The sequence below is a fragment of the Lepidochelys kempii genome, chromosome 6, assembly GCF_965140285.1.
Source record: "Lepidochelys kempii isolate rLepKem1 chromosome 6, rLepKem1.hap1, whole genome shotgun sequence".
NCBI lineage: Eukaryota > Metazoa > Chordata > Testudines > Cheloniidae > Lepidochelys > Lepidochelys kempii.
The window spans coordinates 83,127,038-83,150,607 of record NC_136385.1 but is presented as its reverse complement, the minus strand read 5'-3'; the positions used below and the strand labels follow the sequence as shown (position 1 = coordinate 83,150,607).

The 23,570-nt window shown below is 38.1% G+C and overlaps 1 protein-coding gene across 4 annotated transcripts in view; it reads left to right on the top strand.

Annotated features, from left to right (window-relative positions):
- Window positions 1-23,570, top strand: part of PRKD1 (protein kinase D1) — a 301,367-nt gene that overhangs the window by 201,679 nt on the left and 76,118 nt on the right. For 3 of the 4 annotated variants that reach the window (XR_012159485.2, XM_073348909.2, XM_073348911.2), the window contains exons 3-5: window positions 473-604; window positions 4,907-5,067; window positions 14,605-14,628. Coding sequence is in view for 3 of the 4 variants with exons in the window: in XM_073348909.2 (XP_073205010.2) it covers window positions 473-604; window positions 4,907-5,067; window positions 14,605-14,628 (317 nt within the window). In the remaining variant the exon portion in view is untranslated. The remainder of the gene's footprint in view (window positions 1-472; window positions 605-4,906; window positions 5,068-14,604; window positions 14,629-23,570) is intronic. The other variant, XM_073348910.2, reaches the window with a different exon arrangement.

Below are 23,570 nucleotides of genomic sequence, written 5' to 3'. Positions count from 1 at the left end.
TAAATACACACATTTTAATAGTTGTGTATATGATAGCTCTGGTAAGAGATCAATATTATTCTAAGCAGTACAAAAGTTAGAAAGGAAAGTATAAAAGTTTGCTGCAACTTTAGTGTACATCTGAAGTACTGGCAAAAAAAAACTTGGAAGCACACTTTTACATTTTTCTAACATTCATTTTGGTATGGCTGATAGTTACTAGCATTTCATCCTTGGAATAGGATATTATATTTACAAGCAATTGCGAATTCTTACTTCTCTTTCTATAAATTAAATTTTGCATGAATAAAGAATAATTCCATTTATAATAATGACCACAAGAGAGAAACTCAAGATAACAATGATTATATTTCAATCATATCTGAAAAAAAAAGAAATATCAAATTACCTATTACAATAAAATATCATGTAATGATACAGATTTGTTATGGTATTAATTAGCTTTATCTTTTATATGTTCTTGTTTTTACAGCTTCTGCCACATTTGAAGACTTTCAGATCCGTCCCCATGCTCTGTTTGTTCATTCATACCGAGCACCAGCTTTCTGTGACCACTGTGGAGAAATGCTGTGGGGTCTTGTGCGTCAGGGACTTAAATGTGAAGGTAAGTTAGCATTTGCTTTCCAATCTGAGTCAGAGACTGGAGTCAAGCATGCCACTCCTGTGCTTGACAGTATTTCAAAATAGTGTGGGCACCAGAACTATACTTCTGGTCTCCAAGGGACATCCCATAATGCATTGTGGAAACTGGTCAGAATATAGTGAGGCTGGAGCTAATCCAAGGTACTTCAGAGTACTTACTGAGACAGCAAAGCAGTACAATCAGTGCAGCACAGTGCTGTGTGAATATATGGAGTAAAATCCTGGCTTCACTGAAATCAATGGGAGTTTGATTTCCATGGATCCAGGATTTCACCCATGGTTTCTAATTCAATATGGCTGTACTGGTGCAAGCACAAGAGTGTGAACACACAGTTGGTTTAGTTAAATTGGTTTAATTATGGTGGTATAAGCAGTAACAATGCAACTTTTTTATATAGACAAGGCTTTTGATGAGTAAGTAGAAATTCTGCCATGTGACAAAGAATGCTTCCTTATTTAAATATTCCCAGCAAATAAAGGCAAAGACATTAATGATGGAATTCGTATAAAGATTTGAAGGTAAATATTTTCATGGTTTGTGCTATCTCCTATACTACTATGTCAAGTAAATCCACTACCATTTCGCTAGTCAATATGTAAATGCACCCTCAGTTAAAATTACTAGGAGTCGTGTGTGTATGAAAAAGAGCACAAAACTCATTGCATACCTATTGGATGGCTTTAATTTCAAGGGACAATCGCACAATGTAGACCCAAAGTTCCCTATGTTCCACATTAATTTGGTGTTCATTCCCTTTTTGCTATTAAATATTATTTATATTAAAAATAAGAATATGTAACTGAGATTATAGTCAGATTTTTTTGCACTAAAAAACGAATCCCACATGTTAATTTTCCTCCATGAATTTATTTTTGTTTGTTTTCTTCATTTTGGGTATTTGGCAAACACTGCATATTTGAACATAGGCAGGTTGAGAGTCATGACTCATTGTTTTCAGCAGGGGCTACAATGATCAGGGTTACTCCACCACCAGCAGGGGGATGAAACACTGGAATGCGTTACCTAGAGAGGTGGTGGAATCTCCTTCCTTAGAAGGTTTTAAGGTCAGGCTTGACAAAGCCCTGGCTGGGATGATTTAATTGGGGATCGGTCCTGCTTTGAGCAGGGGGTTGGACTAGATGACCTCCTGAGGTCTCTTCCAACCCTGATGTTCTATGATTCTATACTCCAGCCATTAAGGAGAATTTTTTTTAAATGAAAAATAAATTTGTTTTTCTCATTGTCTTATCCAGTTTTAGGCCCTGAATCTTTTTTAAAAATTGTTTGTGGCATCTCCATTATCTTCCCTAACATTAAGTAATGCAAAGCCATCAGGCTCAATGGAGTCTTATGATTTGTACTCTGGGTGTGGTTGGGATGGATATGCTGGCAGAAAGTCAGAAAGACATGTGAATTTGCCTAAAAGTATATTCACTGTTGAACAGAGTCCTTATCTGATTAATCTCACTCCCCTCTGAATTTGCACATTTAAATGTTTATAATTACCAGAGTAGATTATTTAGGAGGAGGAGTTCAAAAGGCGTAAGCCATTATTCTGCTGGGGAAATGGGATCTACTCTCTTCCCTTTTAAAAAAGATATTGTGTTTAAATAAAGAGTAATTTTGTATGGTTTTCTGACCTAACTCATTGATGAACTGAGATGACAGAAAAAGGACATCAAGAAAATAAATATAGCAATTTCTGGAATAAAGCTAATAATGGAATAAAAATATTGTGGGAATTCAAAACAAGATGCTTAGTATGACTAAAGTAACAAGTATAGTGATGATGATCTTTCTCCTCCGGCCTAGAATAAATGAACAAATGGTAGCTGAATGACTCTGAATCTAGGGAACCTTTCTTGGGACAACACAGTAAACTTTCTGAATGTCTGCTGCTTTGGAAAGTCCAGCTATTTTATGAGTACATTTGCAGTCCTTACTCTTCAAGATATCCAGGCTTCTTTAAAGGGGAAAAAAATGTATATCCCATGTCATTCATAGACAAATAGTAATACTGTTGGCTGCAAAATATTGTACTGTTGAAGTGCAAAGATAACTAGATTTACTACTATTGATCACTTTTATGTGTTTAGTTACAGGCTGTGTTTACACTCCATAATTTACAGCGGCCCAGCTGCAGCACGTTTGGTGAAAATGCTCTAAGCTGATGGGAGAGAGCTCTCCTGTCGGCTTCATAACTCCTGCCTCCATGAGGGGCAGTAGCTATGTTGGCAGGAGAAGCTCTCTCACTGACATAGCGCTGTCTACAATGGCATTTAGGTTGGTATAACTTACGTTGCTCAGGGGTATGGATTATTCATACCCTTGAACAACATAATTTATACCAAAGTAATTTGTAGTGTAGACATAGCCTTAGTGTTTGATATTAGTTGTTTGTTAATAATAATAATAACTTTTTAAAATCTCATGGGTCCAAAATCTTATATTGACTGGCATCCTCTAGAATGCCAGTGGGTTCATTGGGATTGAACTGGATAGAAATCAATAAAGAACATGAAACTTTTTTGTCAGCTTTCACTTTCCCCTGTCTTTATTTAGCCATAACCTGGTACTGCTGTCTCCAATTTCAAATTTTCCTCCCCTCACACTACCAAATGCCAGCCTAGGCTCTCTTCCTCATGAGGTCTTATCATACTATAAATCCAGAATTTAGGCCCGGAGGAGGGTGTGACCCAGGAACCTTTTGGTGGCAAAGGGTGCATAGAGTTTTACAGGCATCCCCAAGGTCAGATGTATGCATATTAAGTTTACCAAAAGGTGGCATATGAGCTCTCTACCAAGAGCCAAGAGTCCACTTGTCATCGTAATCATTGTGAAATGTATGTACGGATAATGTTTAAGGAATTATGTATCTGTACTGAAAATTATTAAGGTATGTTAGTTAGGGCAGATCAGCTCCTGTCAGGTAGGAAGGAAGAGACACTTTTATGACTCTCTGGCTGGTAATGTGTGTATTGAGTATTGTCCGCTTCACAATGGAGGCCTAGCTACAGTCTGAGCCATATGCTAATCAAGAGATTGTAAAATTGACAAGAAAAAGGCACACAGGAAAACAACAACCATCAGGGAGGGTCCTGCTTATGAGTAAAGATAATGGTTATGGGAGTATAATTGAGGGTACAGGGAGACACCCTGAATCTTTTACACTGTGGAGGAAAGCTGACAATTTAGCTTGTCTCTCGAATGGAAGATCCCAGCCAAGCCTGGCTGTAATACGTGGGATGGATTTTGGGTGAGCTCTGCCCTATAAGACATGACAGTAACTTGTTAGTTAAGTCTAGGCTCTAGAATGAGTGTTATGATTTTATTTTGTATGTAACCATTTGTTTCCAATATTTCTACTTACTATCTCTCGAATCTCTATACTTTGTTAAATAAAAGTTTAATCATTTGTCCTATAAACTTATCTAAGGGCCCTGTGTTAAGTGGAGCTGTGATCTGAGATGTATGTGGTAAGCTGGGGTGTACTGTTCCTTTGTGAGCAGTGAATCTTTGAAAGCTAAAAGCGTCCAGTGGAGTAGTGGCTGGGCAGAGCCTCCGTATGTTAAGCGGGGAGTGCTTGTGTTGTCTGTGCCGGTGGAGTCAGGAAGCTGACCCACGAAAGGTACAGGCAAGGCTTCCTCACCCTAAAGACAGGTGGAAGCCTCACTCTGTACCCCCAGGAGGTGTCACGGACGGGTTGTCCATGCCTAATCTTTATCTGAGGAAAGGCCTTTCTGTCATGTAAATTTCTCACACCCTGTGCCTAATTCTTTTCTCTGATTTTATACCAGTGTAATTCTATTGACTTCATTAAAGTTGCTCTTGAGCAATACTGGTGAGAGATCAGAGTATAGATATTTGCTGTGATCATTCTCATTTTACCCAGAGCATCTGTGTTCAGCTCCTGTTGGAATGTTGCCAATGACTGACATGAAATTAAATCTTTTTTCCATACCTCCCATGTACTAAGTGTACAGCCACAGTAGTGCCTTCTGCTCATAGATTCTTGGCAAATGAGGGACTAAGACTGAGGTTTGGTCATGGTGGTAACTTTTGGAAGTTTATTGAATTATCTATAGACCATTGAGATTTGCCTTAACACCTTTTTAAACTAGCAAAACTTAAAGCAAAATAGTAATGCTGAATACCAATAGCTTCAGAGAAAATTAGGGTGGCATTTTTGTTCAATATAAAAATACATTTCTACTTTATTCTGAAATAATCTTTAATAGGAAGGCTTCATGTTTTCCTTTTCAGGATGTGGTCTAAACTACCATAAGAGGTGTGCATTTAAAATCCCTAACAACTGCAGCGGTGTACGTAAAAGACGACTCTCAAATGTTTCCTTAACGGGACTCAGCACTATTCGGACAGTATCTGCAGAACTTTCACCTACCACCCCAGATGAGGCCCTTCTGGTATGCAATTATCTAATTACTAAAATAATAAGAGTTGCCAAAACAAATGAACTTTAACATTTTGGGATTTGTTCTTCCTACTAGACACAGTGAGAGAAGGGTATGTAAATTTACCACACAAATTTTACCTTGTTGTAAAAAAGAGCACCTTAACACAACAGGAAGGACCCTGTCTCAGCATATGAATGCATATTTGTCAAACTCTGCTTCCATCATTATCCTAACACAGTAAATAATAATCCATTTTGAAGGATTATGGTATTTGAGGGTCTGGTTGTAGAACTGGCCCATATAAATTAGAATTGATATGACAGATATGTTTACTGCATAATTGAAAAAAAATCTTTCATGTCAAAGCTGCATATGTATTGATTTGTGGTACAGCGAAAAATGGCCTCAGGAGAACACCTGAAATTGGGGCTCATTAAATATCTGAATAACTTCTGCTCTTGGTTTTGTGTGTGTGTGTGTGTATGTGTGTGTTCAGACATTTTTCATCTGTGTAGTGCATGAACCACAATGATTCATATAGAACAAACAACACTTTGACTAGTACTCGGAATAGTTTGCTCTGCAAATCTTCCTTTTGTATTTGGTGATGTTTACATGTGCATCTTGTTTTAGAAAAGCAAAGTACTGGGGTGTGATTTATCAAGGACTCTAATATGCTGCACTCTAACTGTCCCATATAGCTCCTTCTGGCACACTCTCATGCACGTTGACATTAACGTGCCAGCAGGGTTTACATGGGACAATTAAAGCACTTTACTAATCACGGGTTTCAGAGTAGCAGCCGTGTTAGTCTGTATCCGCAAAAAGAAAAGGAGGACTTGTGGCACCTTAGAGACTAATGAATTTATTTGAGCATAAGCTTTCGTGAGCTACAGCTCACTTCATCGGATGCATGCGGTGGAAAATACAGTGGAGAGATTTTATATACACAGAGAACATGAAACAATGGGTGTTACTGTAGACACTGTAACTAGAGTGATCAGGTAAGGTGAGCTATTACCAGCAGGAGAGCGGGATGGGGGGAGGGGAAACCTTTTGTAGTGATAATCAAGGTGGGCCATTTCCAGCAGTTGACAAGAACGTGTGAGGAACAGTTGGTGGGGGGGCGGAGAATAAACATGGGGAAATAGTTTTACTTTGGGTAATGATACATCCACTCCCAGACTTCCTGAGGAAACTACAATTCATTGGTGATTTTCCTGAAAACACCATCCTAGCCACTATGGATGTAGAAGCCCCCTACACCAACATTCCACACAAAGATGGACTACAAGCCGTCAGGAACAGTATCCCCGAAAATGTCACGGCAAACCTGGTGGCTTAACTTTGTGACTTTGTCCTTACCCATAACTATTTCACATTTGGGGACAGTGTATACCTTCAAATCAGCAGCACTGCTATGAGTACCCACACGGCCCACAGTATGCCAACATTTTTATGGCTGACTTAGAACAACGCTTCCTCAGCTCTCGTCCCTTAATGCCCCTACTCTACTTGCACTATAAAAGGTTTTTTTTCCCTCTCCTGCTGGTAATAGCTCACCTTACCTGATCACTCTTGTTACAGTGTGTATGGCAACACCCGTTATTTCATGTTCTCTGTGTATATAAATCTCCCCACTGTATTTTCCACTGCATGCATCAGATGAAGTGAGCTGTAGCTCACGAAAGCTCATGCTCAAATAAATGTGTTAGTCTCTAAGGTGCCACAAGTCCTCCTTTTCTTTTTGCGGATACAGACTAACACGGCTGCTACTCTGAAACCTAGAACAAGTTAGGTTACTATACATTTTTTGTCATGGAGAGGAATACACACTGCCATAATTAATATATTTTAATAGCTAAAAAAGCTGCAGTGTGCACACAGAAATGAACCTAATAGTAAATGAAAGTTTAAAAACATTTTAATTCAAAAAAGAGGAAAGAATTTATAAGCATATGAGAATAATCATTGTCTTGTTTTGTTTCCAATTAAAATGTTACACTTATTGAACTTGATATACGACAAGAGTGTTATTCAAACAACATAGGCCTAGTGTTACATGCAACACCATCCATGAATCCCAATTATCTACAGATGCCACTAATTATAATAAACCTACTTAGAAATTCAGATGCACATTATGAATACATACATTTTTAAAATAAAAACTTACTTAAAATATTTAGTAGAACAACAAAAAGTTGCACATTGTACTTTTCAAGGTTTATTTTAGAAATGCACACTTACTAATGTCATTACAATATTGATAAAAATGGAATTAAGAGGCAATGTGACACTATTTTAGATTGTTTCCAGAACTGAGGTTAAAAAGGGGGGCTGCCACTTTATGTAAATTTTAAACAGCTTAAACTTGCTGCAGGACTGAGTACTGTCAAAAAAGACACATTGGATTAAAAAGGATAAGATGCTTCTCAGGAACAATATATAAATGTTAATATTTGATTATTATGTAACCCTAGGCTGAATTTTGAATGATATTTATGGAAAGTGCAATACATTTTTTTTTACTTCCCTTGATGCATGATTATATCTTGAGAATTTGCTGTTCCTAAAAAATAATCATTACAAATAATTTTGGGAGGAGGATGGGTCAGAGGATTGGTGACAGAATATGGAGCCTTTGTCATTTAGGCCATTTGTCTGTATCCAGCCCAGTTAAGTAATGATTCAGATGATCATCTAATGTCTGGTTGGTGACCTACATATAGTAATTGGGTGTCTTAGTTGAGGGTCTCAAGGCTGCCGTTATTGTATGAGTTCTGAGCATACTGGACTTCGGCTTTCAGAACTGTCATTAAATCACCTTTCTGGAACATTAAATAGATAGTCTGTACTGTAGAATGCTGAACAATCCTATTGATACACTTTGTAAAGTTTAGGGATGTCCGGGGCTTTTGGTTCAGGCCTCTCTATATACGTGCTCTGTTAGCTGTACAGCTCAATTTGAAAACTTAAGTTTGTTAGACTTCTAATACTGTGACTAAAGGCCTGCCTGTCTGTTGTTGGACACATGTTCCTTGAATTATTTAAACACCTTTATTAAATGTCATTTTTTAAAAAAATCTTACTTTAAAAAAATCCAGATTGTTACACTGAATTTTAATATGAAGAAATATAGTAGGATTCATAATGAGTGGCAATGCATATATATTAGTAACATTTCTTTTCTTTACAGATCATTAATTTGTACCATGCTATCATTTTCCTACCAAATTATGGTTTAGAATTACATATAGATGGATAAAATAAAAACCTTTAACAAGTAGCAGGTCAAATGCTTAAACCTTGAAAAATTAAATAGGTAACTTTCTGATTTTTCTTTTCTTCCAGAGGTAAAAATTTGAATGAAGAAAATGCTCCTCATTTAGGGCCAAATTCTCAAAAGTGACCTCTAAAATTGTACCCATTGTTTTTGCAAGAATAGTTTTTCTCATGCTTGTTTTGTATACATATTTGGTTTCATCCAAGAGTTCTGAAGGAACTCAAATGAGAAATTGCAGAACTACTAACTGTAGTCTGTAACCTATCATTTAAATCAGCTTCTGTACCAGATGACTGGAGGATAGCTAATGTGACGCCAATTTTTAAAAAGGGCTCCAGAGGCGATCCTGGCAATTACGATCCTGACTTCAGTACCAGGCAAACTGGTTGAAACTATAATAAAGAACAATATTGTCAGACATATAGATGAACATAATTTATTGAGGAAGTATCACCATGGTTTTAGTAAGGGGAAATCATGCCTCACCAATCTACTAGAATTCTTTGAGGGGGTCAACAAGCATGTGGACCAAGGGGATCCAGTGGATATAGTGTACTTAGATTTTCAGAAAGCCTTTGACAAGGTCCCTCGCCAAAGGCTCTTACACAAAGTAAGCTACACAGGACAAGAGGGAAGGTACTCTCATGGATTGGTAACTGGTTAAAAGATAGGAAACAAAGGGTAGATATAAATGGTCAGTTTTCAGACTGGAGAGATAAATAGTGGTGTCCCCCAGGGGTCTGTTCTGGGACCAGTCCTATTCAACATATTCATAGATGATCTTCATTCTTCAGGGACAAACCATCCCGATGAGTCGAAAGAATAGTAAATATGGCAGGCGACCAGCTTGCCTTAATGGTGAAATCCTAGCGGATCTTAAACATAAAAAAGAAGCTTACAAGAAGTGGAAGGTTGGACATATGACTAGGGAAGAGTATAAAAATATTGCTCAGGCATGTAGGAATGATATCAGGAGGGCCAAATCGCACCTGGAGCTGCAGCTAGCAAGAGATGTCAAGAGTAACAAGAAGGGTTTCTTCAGGTATGTTGGCAACAAGAAGAAAGCCAAGGACAGTGTGGGCCCCTTACTGAATGAGGGAGGCAACCTAGTGACAGAGGATGTAGGAAAAGCTAATGTACTCAATGCTTTTTTTGCCTCTGTTTTCACTAACAAGGTCAGCTCCCAGACTGCTGCGCTGGGCATCACAAAATGGGGAAGAGATGGCCAGCCCTCTGTGGAGATAGAGGTGGTTAGGGACTATTTAGAAAAGCTGGACGTGCACAAGTCCATGGGGCCGGACGAGTTGCATCCGAGAGTGCTGAAGGAATTGGCGGCTGTGATTGCAGAGCCATTGGCCATTATCTTTGAAAACTCGTGGCGAACGGGGGAAGTCCCGGATGACTGGAAAAAGGCTAATGTAGTGCCAATCTTTAAAAAAGGGAAGAAGGAGGATCCTGGGAACTACAGGCCAGTCAGCCTCACCTCAGTCCCTGGAAAAATCATGGAGCAGGTCCTCAAAGAATCAATCCTGAAGCACTTGCATGAGAGGAAAGTGATCAGGAACAACCAGCATGGATTCACCAAGGGAAGGTCATGCCTGACTAATCTAATCGCCTTTTATGATGAGATTACTGGTTCTGTGGATGAAGGGAAAGCAGTGGATGTATTGTTTCTTGACTTTAGCAAAGCTTTTGACACGGTCTCCCACAGTATTCTTGTCAGCAAGTTAAGGAAGTATGGGCTGGATGAATGCACTATAAGGTGGGTAGAAAGCTGGCTAGATTGTCGGGCTCAACGGGTATTGATCAATGGCTCCATGTCTAGTTGGCAGCCGGTATCAAGTGGAGTGCCCCAAGGGTCGGTCCTGGGGCCGGTTTTGTTCAAGATCTTCATAAATGATCTGGAGTATGGTGTGGATTGCACTCTCAGCAAATTTGCGGATGATACTAAACTGGGAGGAGTGGTAGATACGCTGGAGGGGAGGGATAGGATACAGAAGGACCTAGACAAATTGGAGGATTGGGCCAAAAGAAATCTGATGAGGTTCAATAAGGATAAGTGCAGGGTCCTGCACTTAGGATGGAAGAATCTAATGCACCGCTACAGACTAGAGACCGAATGGCTAGGCAGCAGTTCTGCGGAAAAGGACCTAGGGGTGACAGTGGACGAGAAGCTGGATATGAGTCAGCAGTGTGCCCTTGTTGCAAAGAAGGCCAATGGCATTTTGGGATGTATAAGTAGGGGCATAGCAAGCAGATCGAGGGACGTGATCGTCCCCCTCTATTCGACATTGGTGAGGCCTCATCTGGAGTACTGTGTCCAGTTTTGGGCCCCACACTACAAGAAGGATGTGGATAAATTGGAGAGAGTCCAGCGAAGGGCAACAAAAATGATTAGGGGTCTAGAACACATGACTTATGAGGAGAGGTTGAGGGAACTGGGATTGTTTAGTCTGCAGAAGAGAAGAATGAGGGGGGATTTGATAGCTGCTTTCAACTACCTGAAAGGGGGTTCCAAAGAGGATGGCTCTAGACTGTTCTCAATGGTAGCAGATGACAGAACGAGGAGTAATGGTCTCAAGTTGCAGTGGGGGAGGTTTAGATTGGATATTAGGAAAAACTTTTTCACTAAGAGGGTGGTGAAACACTGGAATGCGTTACCTAGGGAGGTGGTGGAATCTCCTTCCTTAGAGGTTTTTAAGGTCAGGCTTGACAAAGCCCTGGCTGGGATGATTTAACTGGGAATTGGTCCTGCTTCGAGCAGGGAGTTGGACTAGATGACCTTCAGGGGTCCCTTCCAACCCTGATATTCTATGATTCTATGATCTGGAAAAAGGAGTAAACAGTAAAGTGGCAAAATTTGCAGATGATACAAAATTACTAATGACAGTTAAGACTCAGGCAGACTGAGAAGAGCTACAAAAGGATCTCTCAAAACTGGGTGACTGGGTAATACAATGGCAGATGAAATTCAATGTTGATAAATGCAAAGTAATGCACATTGGAAAGCATAATCCCAACTATACATATAAAATGATGGGGTCTAAATTAGCTGTTACCACTCAAGAAAGAGATCTTAGAGTCATTATGGATAGTTCTCTGAAAACATCCATTCAATGTGCAGCGGCAGTCAAAAAACCCAACAGAATTCTGGGAATAATTAAAAATGGGACAGAAAATAGGACAGAAAATATTGTGTTGCCTTTATATAAATCCATGGTACGCCCACATCTTGAATACTGTGTGCAGATGTGATCGCCCCATCTCAAAAAAGATATATTGCAATTGGACAAGGTTCAGAAAAGGGCAACAAAACGATTAGGGGTATGGAACGGCTTCAGTTTGAGGAGAGATTAATAAGACTGGGACTTTTCAGCTTGGAAAAGAGACACGATGGGGAGATATGCTTAAGGTCTATAAAATCATGACTGGTGTAGAGAAAGTAGATAAGGAAGTGTTGTTTACTCCTTCTCATAACACAAGAACTAGGGGTCACCAAATGAAATTAATAGGCAGCAGGTTTAAAACAAACAAAAGGAAGTATTTCTTCACCCAGTGCACAGTCAACCTGTGGAACTCTTTGCCAGAGGATGTTTTGAAGGCCAAGACCATAACAGGGTTCAAAAAAGAACTAGATAAATTCATGGAGGATAGGTCCATCAATGGCTACTAGCCAGGATGGACAGGAATGGTGTCCCTAGCCTCTGTTTGCCAGAAGCTGGGAATGAGCGACAGGAGAGGGATCACTTGATGATTACCTGTTCTGTTCATTCCCTGTGGGGCACCTGGCACTGGCCACTGTCGGAAGACAGTATACTGGGCTAGATGGACTTTTTGTCTGACCCAGTCGGTGCCATTCTTATGTTCTTATGTAGCACTCTTCATTCTAATCTCCCCTTCGGACTCTCTCTTTCTGCAGTGCTCACTTAAAGCCAATTTTTTGTTGTAATTTATATTGTGATAATAGTTAAATGCCCCAACTAAAGATCTGCCTTGGTCAATCCAGAGTCAGACCAAACTTAGCCAACCTGAACCGAACCTGAGAGTTCTAGTCACTTTCAGACCAAGCCTGTCCCAAACCTGACACTTCCCCACAAACTTGTGTCAGCATTGCCATCTCGTCCTTAGCACTCAGCTTGGTGAGGGTTTCATGCAAGCTTAGGCCCATGATTCATCTCTGGCTGCCTCGTGTCCATGGGGTTCATGCAGCAGTGGCTATGTGACCTGCTCCTGCAGGCCGCCATTGCCTCGCTGCACCGTGCATGCTGCCAAGTGAGAGACACTACAACTTGTCAGCACACTCACTCCACAGTGCACACAGATCTCTTTAAGGTGGTGCTGGACGCACACAGCCACCGCTACATCAATCCCATGGACAGGAGGAAGTGATCAGAGATGACCTCACCTGACCCAAGCCTGAGAAGGGTTAGGTGGTTTTCAGATCCAGCCTGACCCAGATCCATTGGTTTTGAGACAGGTTGCAAGGATCTAGTCTTAATTTGGACAGGGTCCAATTGCATTAGGTGCTGTACATACAAAAGGAAGACATCGTCCCTATCCCAGAGAACTTAAAATTCATCATCATCATCACCATATTCAGTCGAACGACTAACCTCGAGCTGTAACTTCTATGTAACCTTTCTCCTTCCACTCTGTCCCCCTCATTTGTTTCTTCGCTATTCTTGTTTTGTTGCATCTTAGATGTCATTGTAAGATGCTGCAAGACAGGCACCATGTTTTTTTTTTCTCTCTGTTTGCTCTGTTCTATGGGCATAGAACATTTATGGGCACTAAAAATAATAAGTTGAATCATTTGAACACAAAAAAAATCAGGTAGCTAGATATCTAATAGAGATATAAAAAGTCTCATTTTTGTGTGCCCGGATTTAAGCATTAAAAATGCATGCATAAAACTTGTATGTGCAAAATGATGACTGCAGTTTTAAAGAAAATGTGAAGATGCTGTATTAAGAAGCCATGTTTTCACAGAACATTCAACCTTGCCTCTAATTCTGCTCTCTCTATCCATTGTGGGTGTGCAGACACACCGAATCTAATACATTTCTCATAAGTCTTCTCTCCAGCTCTTCCTCCTCTTGTTAGTCTCTGTAAAAGAGTGTGACAGCTTTCTTACTGAGCTGATTTTTTGGGTGTGTTCAGAGTCAGTTCTGCTTGCTTTAGTGACTAAAAGAAATGTTAACTACTTTTTACTCCGGTTTACCCTGCAGACCCAACACAGCTGACAGTGAGTAAGTTAGAGTCTACTCCTGGAAATGTACCAAAGCCAGAGTTGTTCACAAAGTTACGAAGTCAGACTTTTGTGTGAACCAGAAAGAACCCAGCGTTAGTTTGAGACACTTAAGATTAGGCTATGTCTACCCTTCTCTGTTTGGACTACAGGGGCATGAATAACAATGCACACCAAAGTGCTGCTCTGTAACTCCCCTGTATGGACACTGCATGCATGTATTAAAAGGTTCCTAGATTGCATTAATATCGTCCTGTTTGAAGAGGACCACATTAACGCAAACTATGAACCTTTTAGTTTGTGCCCTCAGCGTCCACACCGGGCAGTTACAATTCAGCACTTTGGTGTGCACTGCTATTCATGCCCTTGTAGTTCAAACTACAAGGGAGTGTAGACAAGCCATTGGTTTGGAGGGCAGGCAGTTGTGCAAAAAAATCTCTTTACTTTCAACATGCGTAATTGACAAGGAAGTCTTTGAGAGAATAATCATGAAATGCCAGAATGATGTTTTAATTTTCCTTGTACCATCACACTTGAAACTTGTTTATAGTGCTGTAAATGTATATTTGTTTATGGATCTCTGAGAAAACTTTAACTTTCCACTTTATGAGCATAAATATCATCTGCATACATAAATCATCCAGTAAAGCATCTAAATTATTTCATTTGAGCTCATAATTGATTATGGGTCTACATTTAAAGGATGTTTTTAAAAAAATCTAGCTCCATCCAGAATTCTAAAGTTTTGACAGTGATTTTTTTTTTCATTCTCAACTTAGTAATAGTATGCTGCTTATTCAACAGAAATTTTAATAACCTGAAGATTAAAGAGTAGGTTACATAATCTAGTAGCTCTATCTGAATACCTAATCAATTTTTATGTTCTACTGCATAGTAGCCCCTCAATGTAAAATGATAAAATATTCATACTTCCTTCAAAAGTAACATTGTTTTCTTTTCTTTTTTTCCCTACTTTGTTCTGCTTTTTCCTCTTTCCAACTTGCTGTCTCAGTCTCCTTTCAGCCCTGGCTATGAGGTATGTACTAAATTTACTACATTGTCTCTCATAATATCAAGAACAGATGTCAGAGTAGCAGCCGTGTTAGTCTGTATCCGCAAAAAGAAGAGGAGTACTTGTGGCACCTTAGAGACTAACAAATTGATTTGAGCATAAGCTTTCGTGAGCTACAGCTCACTTCATCGGATGCATGCAGTGGAAAATACAGTGGGGAGATTTTATGTACACAGAGAACATGAAACAATGGGTGTTACCATACACACTGCAACAAGAGTTCTTGTCAACTGTTGGAAATGGCCCACCTTGATTGTCACTACAAAAGAGTTTTTTTCTCTCCTGCTGGTAATAGCTCACCTTACCTGATCACTCTTGTTACAGTGTCTATGGTAACACCCATTGTTTCATGTTCTCTGTGTATATTAAATCTCCCCACTGTATTTTCCACTGCATTTATCCGATGAAGTGAGCTGTAGCTCACAAAAGCTTATGCTCAAATAAATTTGTTTGTCTCTAAGGTGCCACAAGTACTCCTTTTCTTTTTAAGAGCAGATGTATTAGAAGTTCAGCATCTTCTATTTTATATCCCTGATGTTAATATTAAGAGACACATGGATTAATTCAGATTTGTATGTCATGTTCAAATTCAGAGGTGTTTAGCTCCAAAGTTTTGATTTGTCCTTGAGAGAGAGAATGACCAGCCACACAATTAAAAAGTACATTCAGATTCCAAAATACACATCCACCAGAGTTAGGAATTTCAAAGCTTACTGCTTGTTCTTTGTTATATTTATAGTAAACAAATACCACTAATTAAACATACAACTAAATAGCCTTTAACTCTTAAATTTGGTTCTGCTATGAAAAGAGGTGATGTAAAATTGTCACCTTTATTGTTTATGAGGTCATTCAAGCATAAATGAACACATTATTTGGACTGTAGAATCTTTATTACCAGTGATGATGTATGGTGAGGAAAACCCAGCTTCACTTTCAGATATCTGGGAATTTTCAGGGCTGGCAGTGTTTTAAAAAACGGTTTTACTTCTGCAGTGCACAGACTTCATCTGGAAAAAACTCAGTAACAATAAACACTAAAGCCTTACGTAATATAATAGAAGAGTATATAAATCCTAATTTTCATAAGGAGAACACATTTCTATTTTTGTAACGGAGACTGCATGTCAAAGGTACTGTCTCTGGAAGAATCCATGTTGAAACCCAGAGAAGTTTGTTTAATGTTGTACACTGCCAAAGTATTTGAAATGGTGAAAATTTGGCATCTTTCCCTTTGTAACCTCTGTCTGAGATGCACCCATGGAGGAAGAGCAGGCTTTGAAAACTTCCTCATTGTTGGTAGGAAAGAAAGAATTATTGATTAACAGGCGTACAGAGTGTATTAAAATGCTCAGCTGAAGATTATATCAAGACTAGTAGGCCAGTCTATTAGAAACCATGTCTCTGTCTGAAAAAAAAAAATCTGTTTTTTTTTAATTCTATAGCATGTACTACAACCAATTAACCCCAAAAGTATCCACCCACAGAGTAGTATGATGCAAATGGATACATAGGGAAATGTTTTTGTAATGCATAGCATCATCTTTATTATAGATGTGTGCAATAGTTGAAATGCAAGCAATTAGGGATTATACTTGGTAGTCTACGTAAATCACGAGTTATTTGTTTAGAAAATTCATGACTGTGTAAATGGCAAAGTATTAAATTTCACAGAGTTCACATGGAGTGAATTTTACAAGTAAATTTAGTCAATTTCAAGGACAGAATGAATTTTACAAGTAACATTTAGTCCTTGAAATTTGTCACTTTGCAGGGCAACTGCACCAGTATTCCCCCTGTAAGGGCCACTCAAGGCACCTGCTCTCAGGTTTCCAGCTCCTCAGTTGTCGCCTCTCTTAGGTGGAGACCCGCATCTCTCTCCTTCCTGACTAGAGATTTTTCTAGGCTAGACAGTTCCCTGCCTACACTGTGAGTTCCCCAGCAAGTCAAACTGCCTAAGCAGACTGCTTTGCTTTCTCTTCAGAGGCTATAAACAGCATAATTGCACACAGTTATAACTTACCACACTGCTCTTTCCAAGCATTTATTCTTAAGATGAAACCATTACAGAGAAAACATTAAAACAATAAAAGAACCTACACTCATGCTAATAAGCTTACCAGAGATCACCCCCCAACTTCAGCAAAGTCTCTGGTAGGAGTCAGTCCTTCAAGCCCCACACAGGGGTTTTCCTGTGGTTACAAGTTCATAACAGCTTTCGCTCAGCACAAGAACACTTGTGAATCTGTCAGTCACTCCTTTATATGGTTTGGCCTCTGATCTTGCTTTCATGAACCAGGTGATAAGCAGACAAGGACCCATCTCAAGGCAGAGCTTCAAAAAGCTGATTTCTTGCATAACTGGAGGAGGTACATTTGCACACACCTTGCCCTAGAGATTTCCTGGGAAACCCACTTAACTTTAAAAGTTCATTCTTGTCTGACACATTGTTTCAAATAGTCCTCTGAAGCTTATAACACTTCCCAGGGTTTACATTACTCATGTCTCTTTCCTTCACCCCACGAGATGTTATATACAATCCCACAATAATACATAAAATTTTGCATTTTTAATACAGTGAACTCCTAAGATACTTAAACTTAATTCAGGAAGGTTTAACTTAATTCAGTGTTTGGTTCAAGAAATTACAGGAAATTGCCATATCTGTCACAAAATTGACTAAAGTTACTTGTAAAATTCATTCTGACTTGAAATTGACTAGCTAAGGTAATTTTTTTGTATTAAAGACTGCATTGTAGACATTTTCTTTTTAAAAATAATATTTAAAAGTTCATGGTTTGGGGGCATTTTCACGATTCCTGTGCCCTCTATGAAATCATGATTTACACACAGGCCATAATTATACTGCATGTTTAGCATTTTAAAATGCTTTTGAAACAAGATGAGAAATAGATTTCACTTTTGGGAAGACAAACTAAGCTAACCATTTCCTTGGTAAAAACAGTATCTTTGAATTTGCACTTTCAAATATATTGTTATATTTGAATTTGCACATTCAAATATATTGTTATATAAAATAGAGGATAATAGTGTACATATTAGAATGTTGGTTTTGGATATGTTTCTAAAATGCTGATAAGTTTTGTCCATTGCTTTATAAGAGGCAGGTACAGTTGTTAAAACAGATTAATTATGGAGGCCTTTGTTGTGATTCCATAGATAAGGCTGAATTCAGGGTTTTTTTACTTTAAGTGGGGGTTAATAGAATTGTAGGACTGGAAGAGTCCTTGAGAGGTCATCTAGTCCAGTCCCCTGCACTCATGACCAGACTAAGTATTATCTAGACCATCCCTGATGGTTTGACATTAGGAAAAACTTTCTAACTTAAACCGCCCATTCTGCCATTTAAGCCCATTGCTTCTTATCCTATCCTCAGAGGTTAAGGGGAACAATTTACTTCTCTCCTCCTTGTAACAACCTTTTATGTATTTTAAAATTATGTCCCCTCTCAGTCTTCTCTTCTCCAGACTAAACAATCTTTCAATCTTCCCTCATATGTCATGTTTTCTAGACTTTTAATCATTTTTGTTGCTCTTCTCTGGACTTTCTCCAGTTTGTCCACTTCTTTCCTGAAATGTGGCTCCCAAAACTGGACACAATACTCTAGTTGAGGCCTAATCAGCACGGAGTAGAGCAGAAGAATTACTTCTCGTGTCTTGCTTACAACACTCTTGCTAATACATCCCAGAATTATGTTTGCTTTTTTTGAAACAGTGTACACTGTTGACTCATATTTAGCTTGTGATCCACTGTGACCCCTAGATCCTTTCCGCAGTACTCCTTCCTAGGCAGTCATTTCCAGTTTCGTATGTGTGCAGATTTGATCGTTCCTTCCTAAGCAGAGTTCTTTGCATTTGTCCTTTTTGAATTTCATCCTATTTTCTTCAGACCATTTCTCCAGTTTTTCCAGATCATTTTGAATTGTAATCCTATCCTCCAAAGCACTTACAAATCCATCCACCCCCAGCTTGTTATCATCTCCAAACTTTATAAGTGTCCTCTCTGTGTTTTTATCTAAATCATTGATGAAGATATTGAACAGAACCAGACCCAGAACTGATCCCTGTGGGACCCCACTCATTATGCCCTTCCAGCATGACTGTGAACCATTGATAACTATTCTCTGGGAATGGTTTCCAACCAGTTATGCATCCACCATATAGTAGCTCCATCTAGGTTGTATTTCCCTATTTTGTTTATGAGAAGGTTTTGCGAGACCGTATCAAAGCCTTACTAAAGTCAAGATATACCACATCTACTGCTTCCCCCACATCTACAAGACTTGTTACCCTGTCAAAGAAAGCTCTCTCTCATTCATCCTCTTTATTGTTAGATTAATATAGTGTATACATCCCAGTTTTACAACACATGCTCTTGGAGTATAGAATTAACTAACTGGCAATTAACTGATTAATCTGTTACTTAGTTTGAGTTAAAATAAGGGCTGTCAAGCGATTAAAAAAAAATTAATTGCGATTAATCGCACTGCTAAACAATAATAGAATACCATTTATTTAAATATTTTTGAATTTTTCTACATTTTCAAGTAAATTGATTTCAATTACAACACAATACAAAGTGTACAGTGCTTACTTTATATTTATTTTTGATTACAAGGTTTTGCACTGTAAAAAAACAAAAGAAATAGTATTTTTCAATTCACCTAATACAAGTAAGAAAGTTGAACTTACAAATGTAGAATTATGTAAAAAAAACTGCATTCAAAAATAAAACAATGTAAAATTTTAGACCCTGCAAGTCCACTCAGTCCTACTTCTTGTTCAGCCAATTACTCAGACAAACAAGTTAGTTTACATTTGCAGGAGATAATGCTGCCCACTTCTTGTTTCAAGTGTCTCCTGAAAGTGAGAACAGGCATTTGCATAGCACTTTTGTAGCCCGTGTCACAAGATCTTTACATGCCAGATGCGCTAAAGATTCATATGTCCCCTCATGCTTCAACCACCATTTCAGGGGATATGCATCTATGCTGATGATGGGTTCTGCTCGATAACAATCCAAAGCAGTGCAGACCAACATGTTCATTTTCATTATCTGAGTCAGATGTCACCAGCAGAAGGTTGAGTTTCTTTTTTGGTGGTTTGGATTCTATAGTTTCCGCATTGGAGTGTTGCTCTTTTCAGACATCTGAAAGCATGCTCCACATCTCGTCCCTCTCAGATTTTGGAAGGCACTTCAGATTCTTAAACCTTGGTTCGAGTGCTGTAGCTATCTTTAGAAATCTCACATGGGTACCTTCTTTGTGTTTTGTCAAATCTGCAGTGAAAGTGTTCTTAAAATGAACAACATGTGCTAGGTCATCATCTGAGACTGCTATAACATGAAAGTTGGGAATTTAAGAAATTTAGTATTGTTATCTCACTTGTTTTGGCATGAATGATCTTAACTGAATATAACAGACCATTCTGAATTATTAGTTAAAATGCCTTCAAATGTTGTGGTTTTGCTACATTTGAAAAACTTTATGTTGCATCTAAGCTAATGATTGTTTTATCTAATTATTATTAATTATTATTATTATTATTATCATCATCTAGACCCTAGATGGGTCAGATAAATAGATCAGGTCACTGTTGTGATATTAGCGGTAACTCAACCAATCATTCCTTTCTTTCTAGCTAATTTGTGTGTTGCAGTTCTCTTGGTTGAAATTCATAAGCTGAATGAGGAGGATTGTACATATGTATCAAGGGCTCATTGGTAGAATACTAGGCTCCATCTGTCACTGCTTTTAAGGGTTTGGTGTCTACATGCTAGCTCCTGTGTTTTTCATTATTGGAAAATCCTGCTCCAGTGGACAGGATCAGGTTAATTAGAATGGGACTCCTAATGGATAAAGTGAACCCCTCTCTTGGAGGATGGAGACTTCAGTTGGCTACTGCCTTCTTTCATATTCCAGTTCTCTGCCCCTTCTCCCTGTCATCCTTCCACATTCCCCCTACATTCCTTCCCCCTCTGTGCCGCTCCTGCCCTGTCTGCCTTTTGGCTTTGATAGAAATTCACAAAATATTTTTTTTAAAAAAAAATCTATATCTTTACAACTATGACAGTCAAATTCCAGAGTTTCTTATCCTAAAAGTTTACTTGGTAAGTTTGCCTAGACATTTTTAAAAAAAATAATTAAAATGTAAAATATATATCCCAAAACAACCAAACCAATAAGTCAGTTGCAAAGTAAGAGCCAGATTCATCAGTACTTTCTGTACTCTTTGGCTACTTTGTGCTGTTGTAGAGCAGTGCAAAGCTCAAAGTGAATCTGGCTGTAATTGTTAAACATAAAAATATGATTTAAGGTTGACTCTACATCTCTTCAACTCATTATAGATATCAAATGGTAGCAGTCTCTTTGGGTCTCTTGTTTAGTATTTATATATACATTTTTGAATATTTTTCAAATAATTCCCAGACATAAAAGAGTTAAACTGGAAGTTAGGGTTGAGAGTTTATATCAGTAACTTGAGAGTAATAAATAAACAAACACTCTAATTGTTGCCCAAACAGGCATGACAAACCCAGGAAATTCAGAGTTAAGGTTGCACTTAAAAGAAATTGAAATATGTTAAGATATAGAAAGCACATTTCAAAGTAAGGGTCAGACAATAATGGGTAGTGCACTGTGTAGATGCTATACATTACCTATAGTAGGAATTGATTCTCTTTGGGTTGAAAGGGGTATATTTAAATTGTTGGAAGTCAAGTAATTTTATTTTAAAAATTACTAAAACTATTTTGTTTATAGAAAGAAGTGGTAGGCCAGCTCTTACAAATTGTTTCTCTTACTGCCATCTCAGGGGTGTGACTCCCACTATTTAGTCAAAGGGGTTCTTTTACACACCTAGGGGATGCCATAATTGAGACTAAGGAAAATAATTACAATTATTAACCATAGCTAATTTATTATTAAAGAAAGAAAAAGAAAACATTAAACAAACCACACAAATGACAGAACACAAATGATAAATTTCTTACTTCCATTACAATCTGTTTTGTATGTCTCTCTGTGGAGAGCTTTTAACACAGATTACTTCCTTGAGAGTGAGCCTGCCTTTGGTGAGGCACTTGTCTCTGGGTAATTTGAGACCAAGGTCTATTATTTCTCCCAAATTATTGTGAATCCATTCTTAGTATCTTATTAGAAACTTAAAACTGTTTATTGTTGGGCAAAAGAATTTGTTTAAGGGCGGGAAGATCCTGTTGGTTTTTTATAAATAACTAGCTAGTTTACTGTTGGGCAAAGTCAGTAATCTTAACTAAAACTATGAAATTGAAGAAAATATTTAAAATCAGTTACTTAGAATAAGCCATACAATGTGGTGTATTGAGACAGGCCAATTATGAATATTAAAAAGCTTAAATACAATTAAATCCAATTATTTCTCTATTTACCAATGTTTGCCCCTGTCTTCTCTCCAGGAATACCTGGTTTAACTATTTGGTGATTAATAAACTGTTAGTTTTTTAAGTTGCAGCATCAATTTCATATCCCAGTAAAATCATTACAAGAGTTTAAATCTAATCCCTTTGTGCCATGTCTTAGTTAACTGTTAGTTAACTGTCTCATCAATCCATGTTGAAGTCTTGAGGAGGTTTTCCTGGGGTTGGCTTACTCTTGAGTAAGCATTTCACAAAAGTGTGTGCCATTTACACATTTAAGAAGTACATAAAAGTTTTGCAACATTTCCAACTACATATACTTTTCCTGACGTTTTAAAAGTTTAAAAGTGGGCTTGGCGGGGCTCACTTTACTCCTAGATTTATTGTTCTGACAACACATTCTACCTTTCTTTTTACAATTAGGTCTTTTCCTAAGACATGAATGTTTTACTTGGTTTGTCTTTTTAACGCAAGCTTCTTAGAGTTACAATTTGTTTGTTATAGCAATTAAATGTCTATTAAATATTTTGCACAAAGCTCAAATTTCAATAACCAATTAATCTTTTAAACATATCACAAAGAAAATAATATAAAGTTAAAGCATGGTAAAGTTTAAAATGCAACTTTTCTGAGTCACTTTTAAGCCATAAAGGATTAGGGAGGGTTTATCTTCCTGACATTTGCTTGTTCTTAGGAGATAGAAGCAGAAATCTTCTGGAATTTCTTTGATTAGCGTTAACATTTTGTAACATAACTAGCTAAATATAATATGTATTGTTATATTTTCAAGCATCTTATAGATAACATACTTGTAGCTATGTCTTAATATTCACCACAGAGGCAAAACAAGTAACAACCTAATAAAATAAGTTATAATAATTTTATTACTATCACTTTTGCATTAATATTGAGATCTTCCTCCTTCCCTAAGGCCATTTTACAGTGCTCTGGTAGAGCAAAGGAGCCTCATGCGATATCTCTGTACTGCAATCATGGGATGTGATGTAGACATAACCATGTAGACATAATCATCAGGTGTAATGTAGCCTTGAGTGGACATAACCAGGCTAGCTTTAATATAGCAGTGAAGCAGTGAAGTTCCACATACTAGCAGTGAAGTTCTAGCAGCATGCGCTTCAGTGAAGGCTAGCCCCACAAGTAATTACCCAGGGTTGTGAGCGGGCTTGTACAACCCATGCTGATGTGTGTGCTGCCAAAGCATCACTGCTCTGGGACCCAGCTAGATTAAAGCTAGCTCTGCAAGGTCTACTCAACCTACAGTCAAACCCCATAATTGCAGTACAGAAATAGCCAAAGTAAGGGTGACACTTTACGCTTCCATAGTGGTTATGTATAAATGAGAATCAGCCAGTTGGCATGACTGTAAAATAATATAGCAACATGATACAGGAAAGCAAAGAAATTGCACATAGCAGTTTTCTTGTTTTGCATATTGTCTCAATTAAAATGTTCAACTCCAGCTGAGAAAA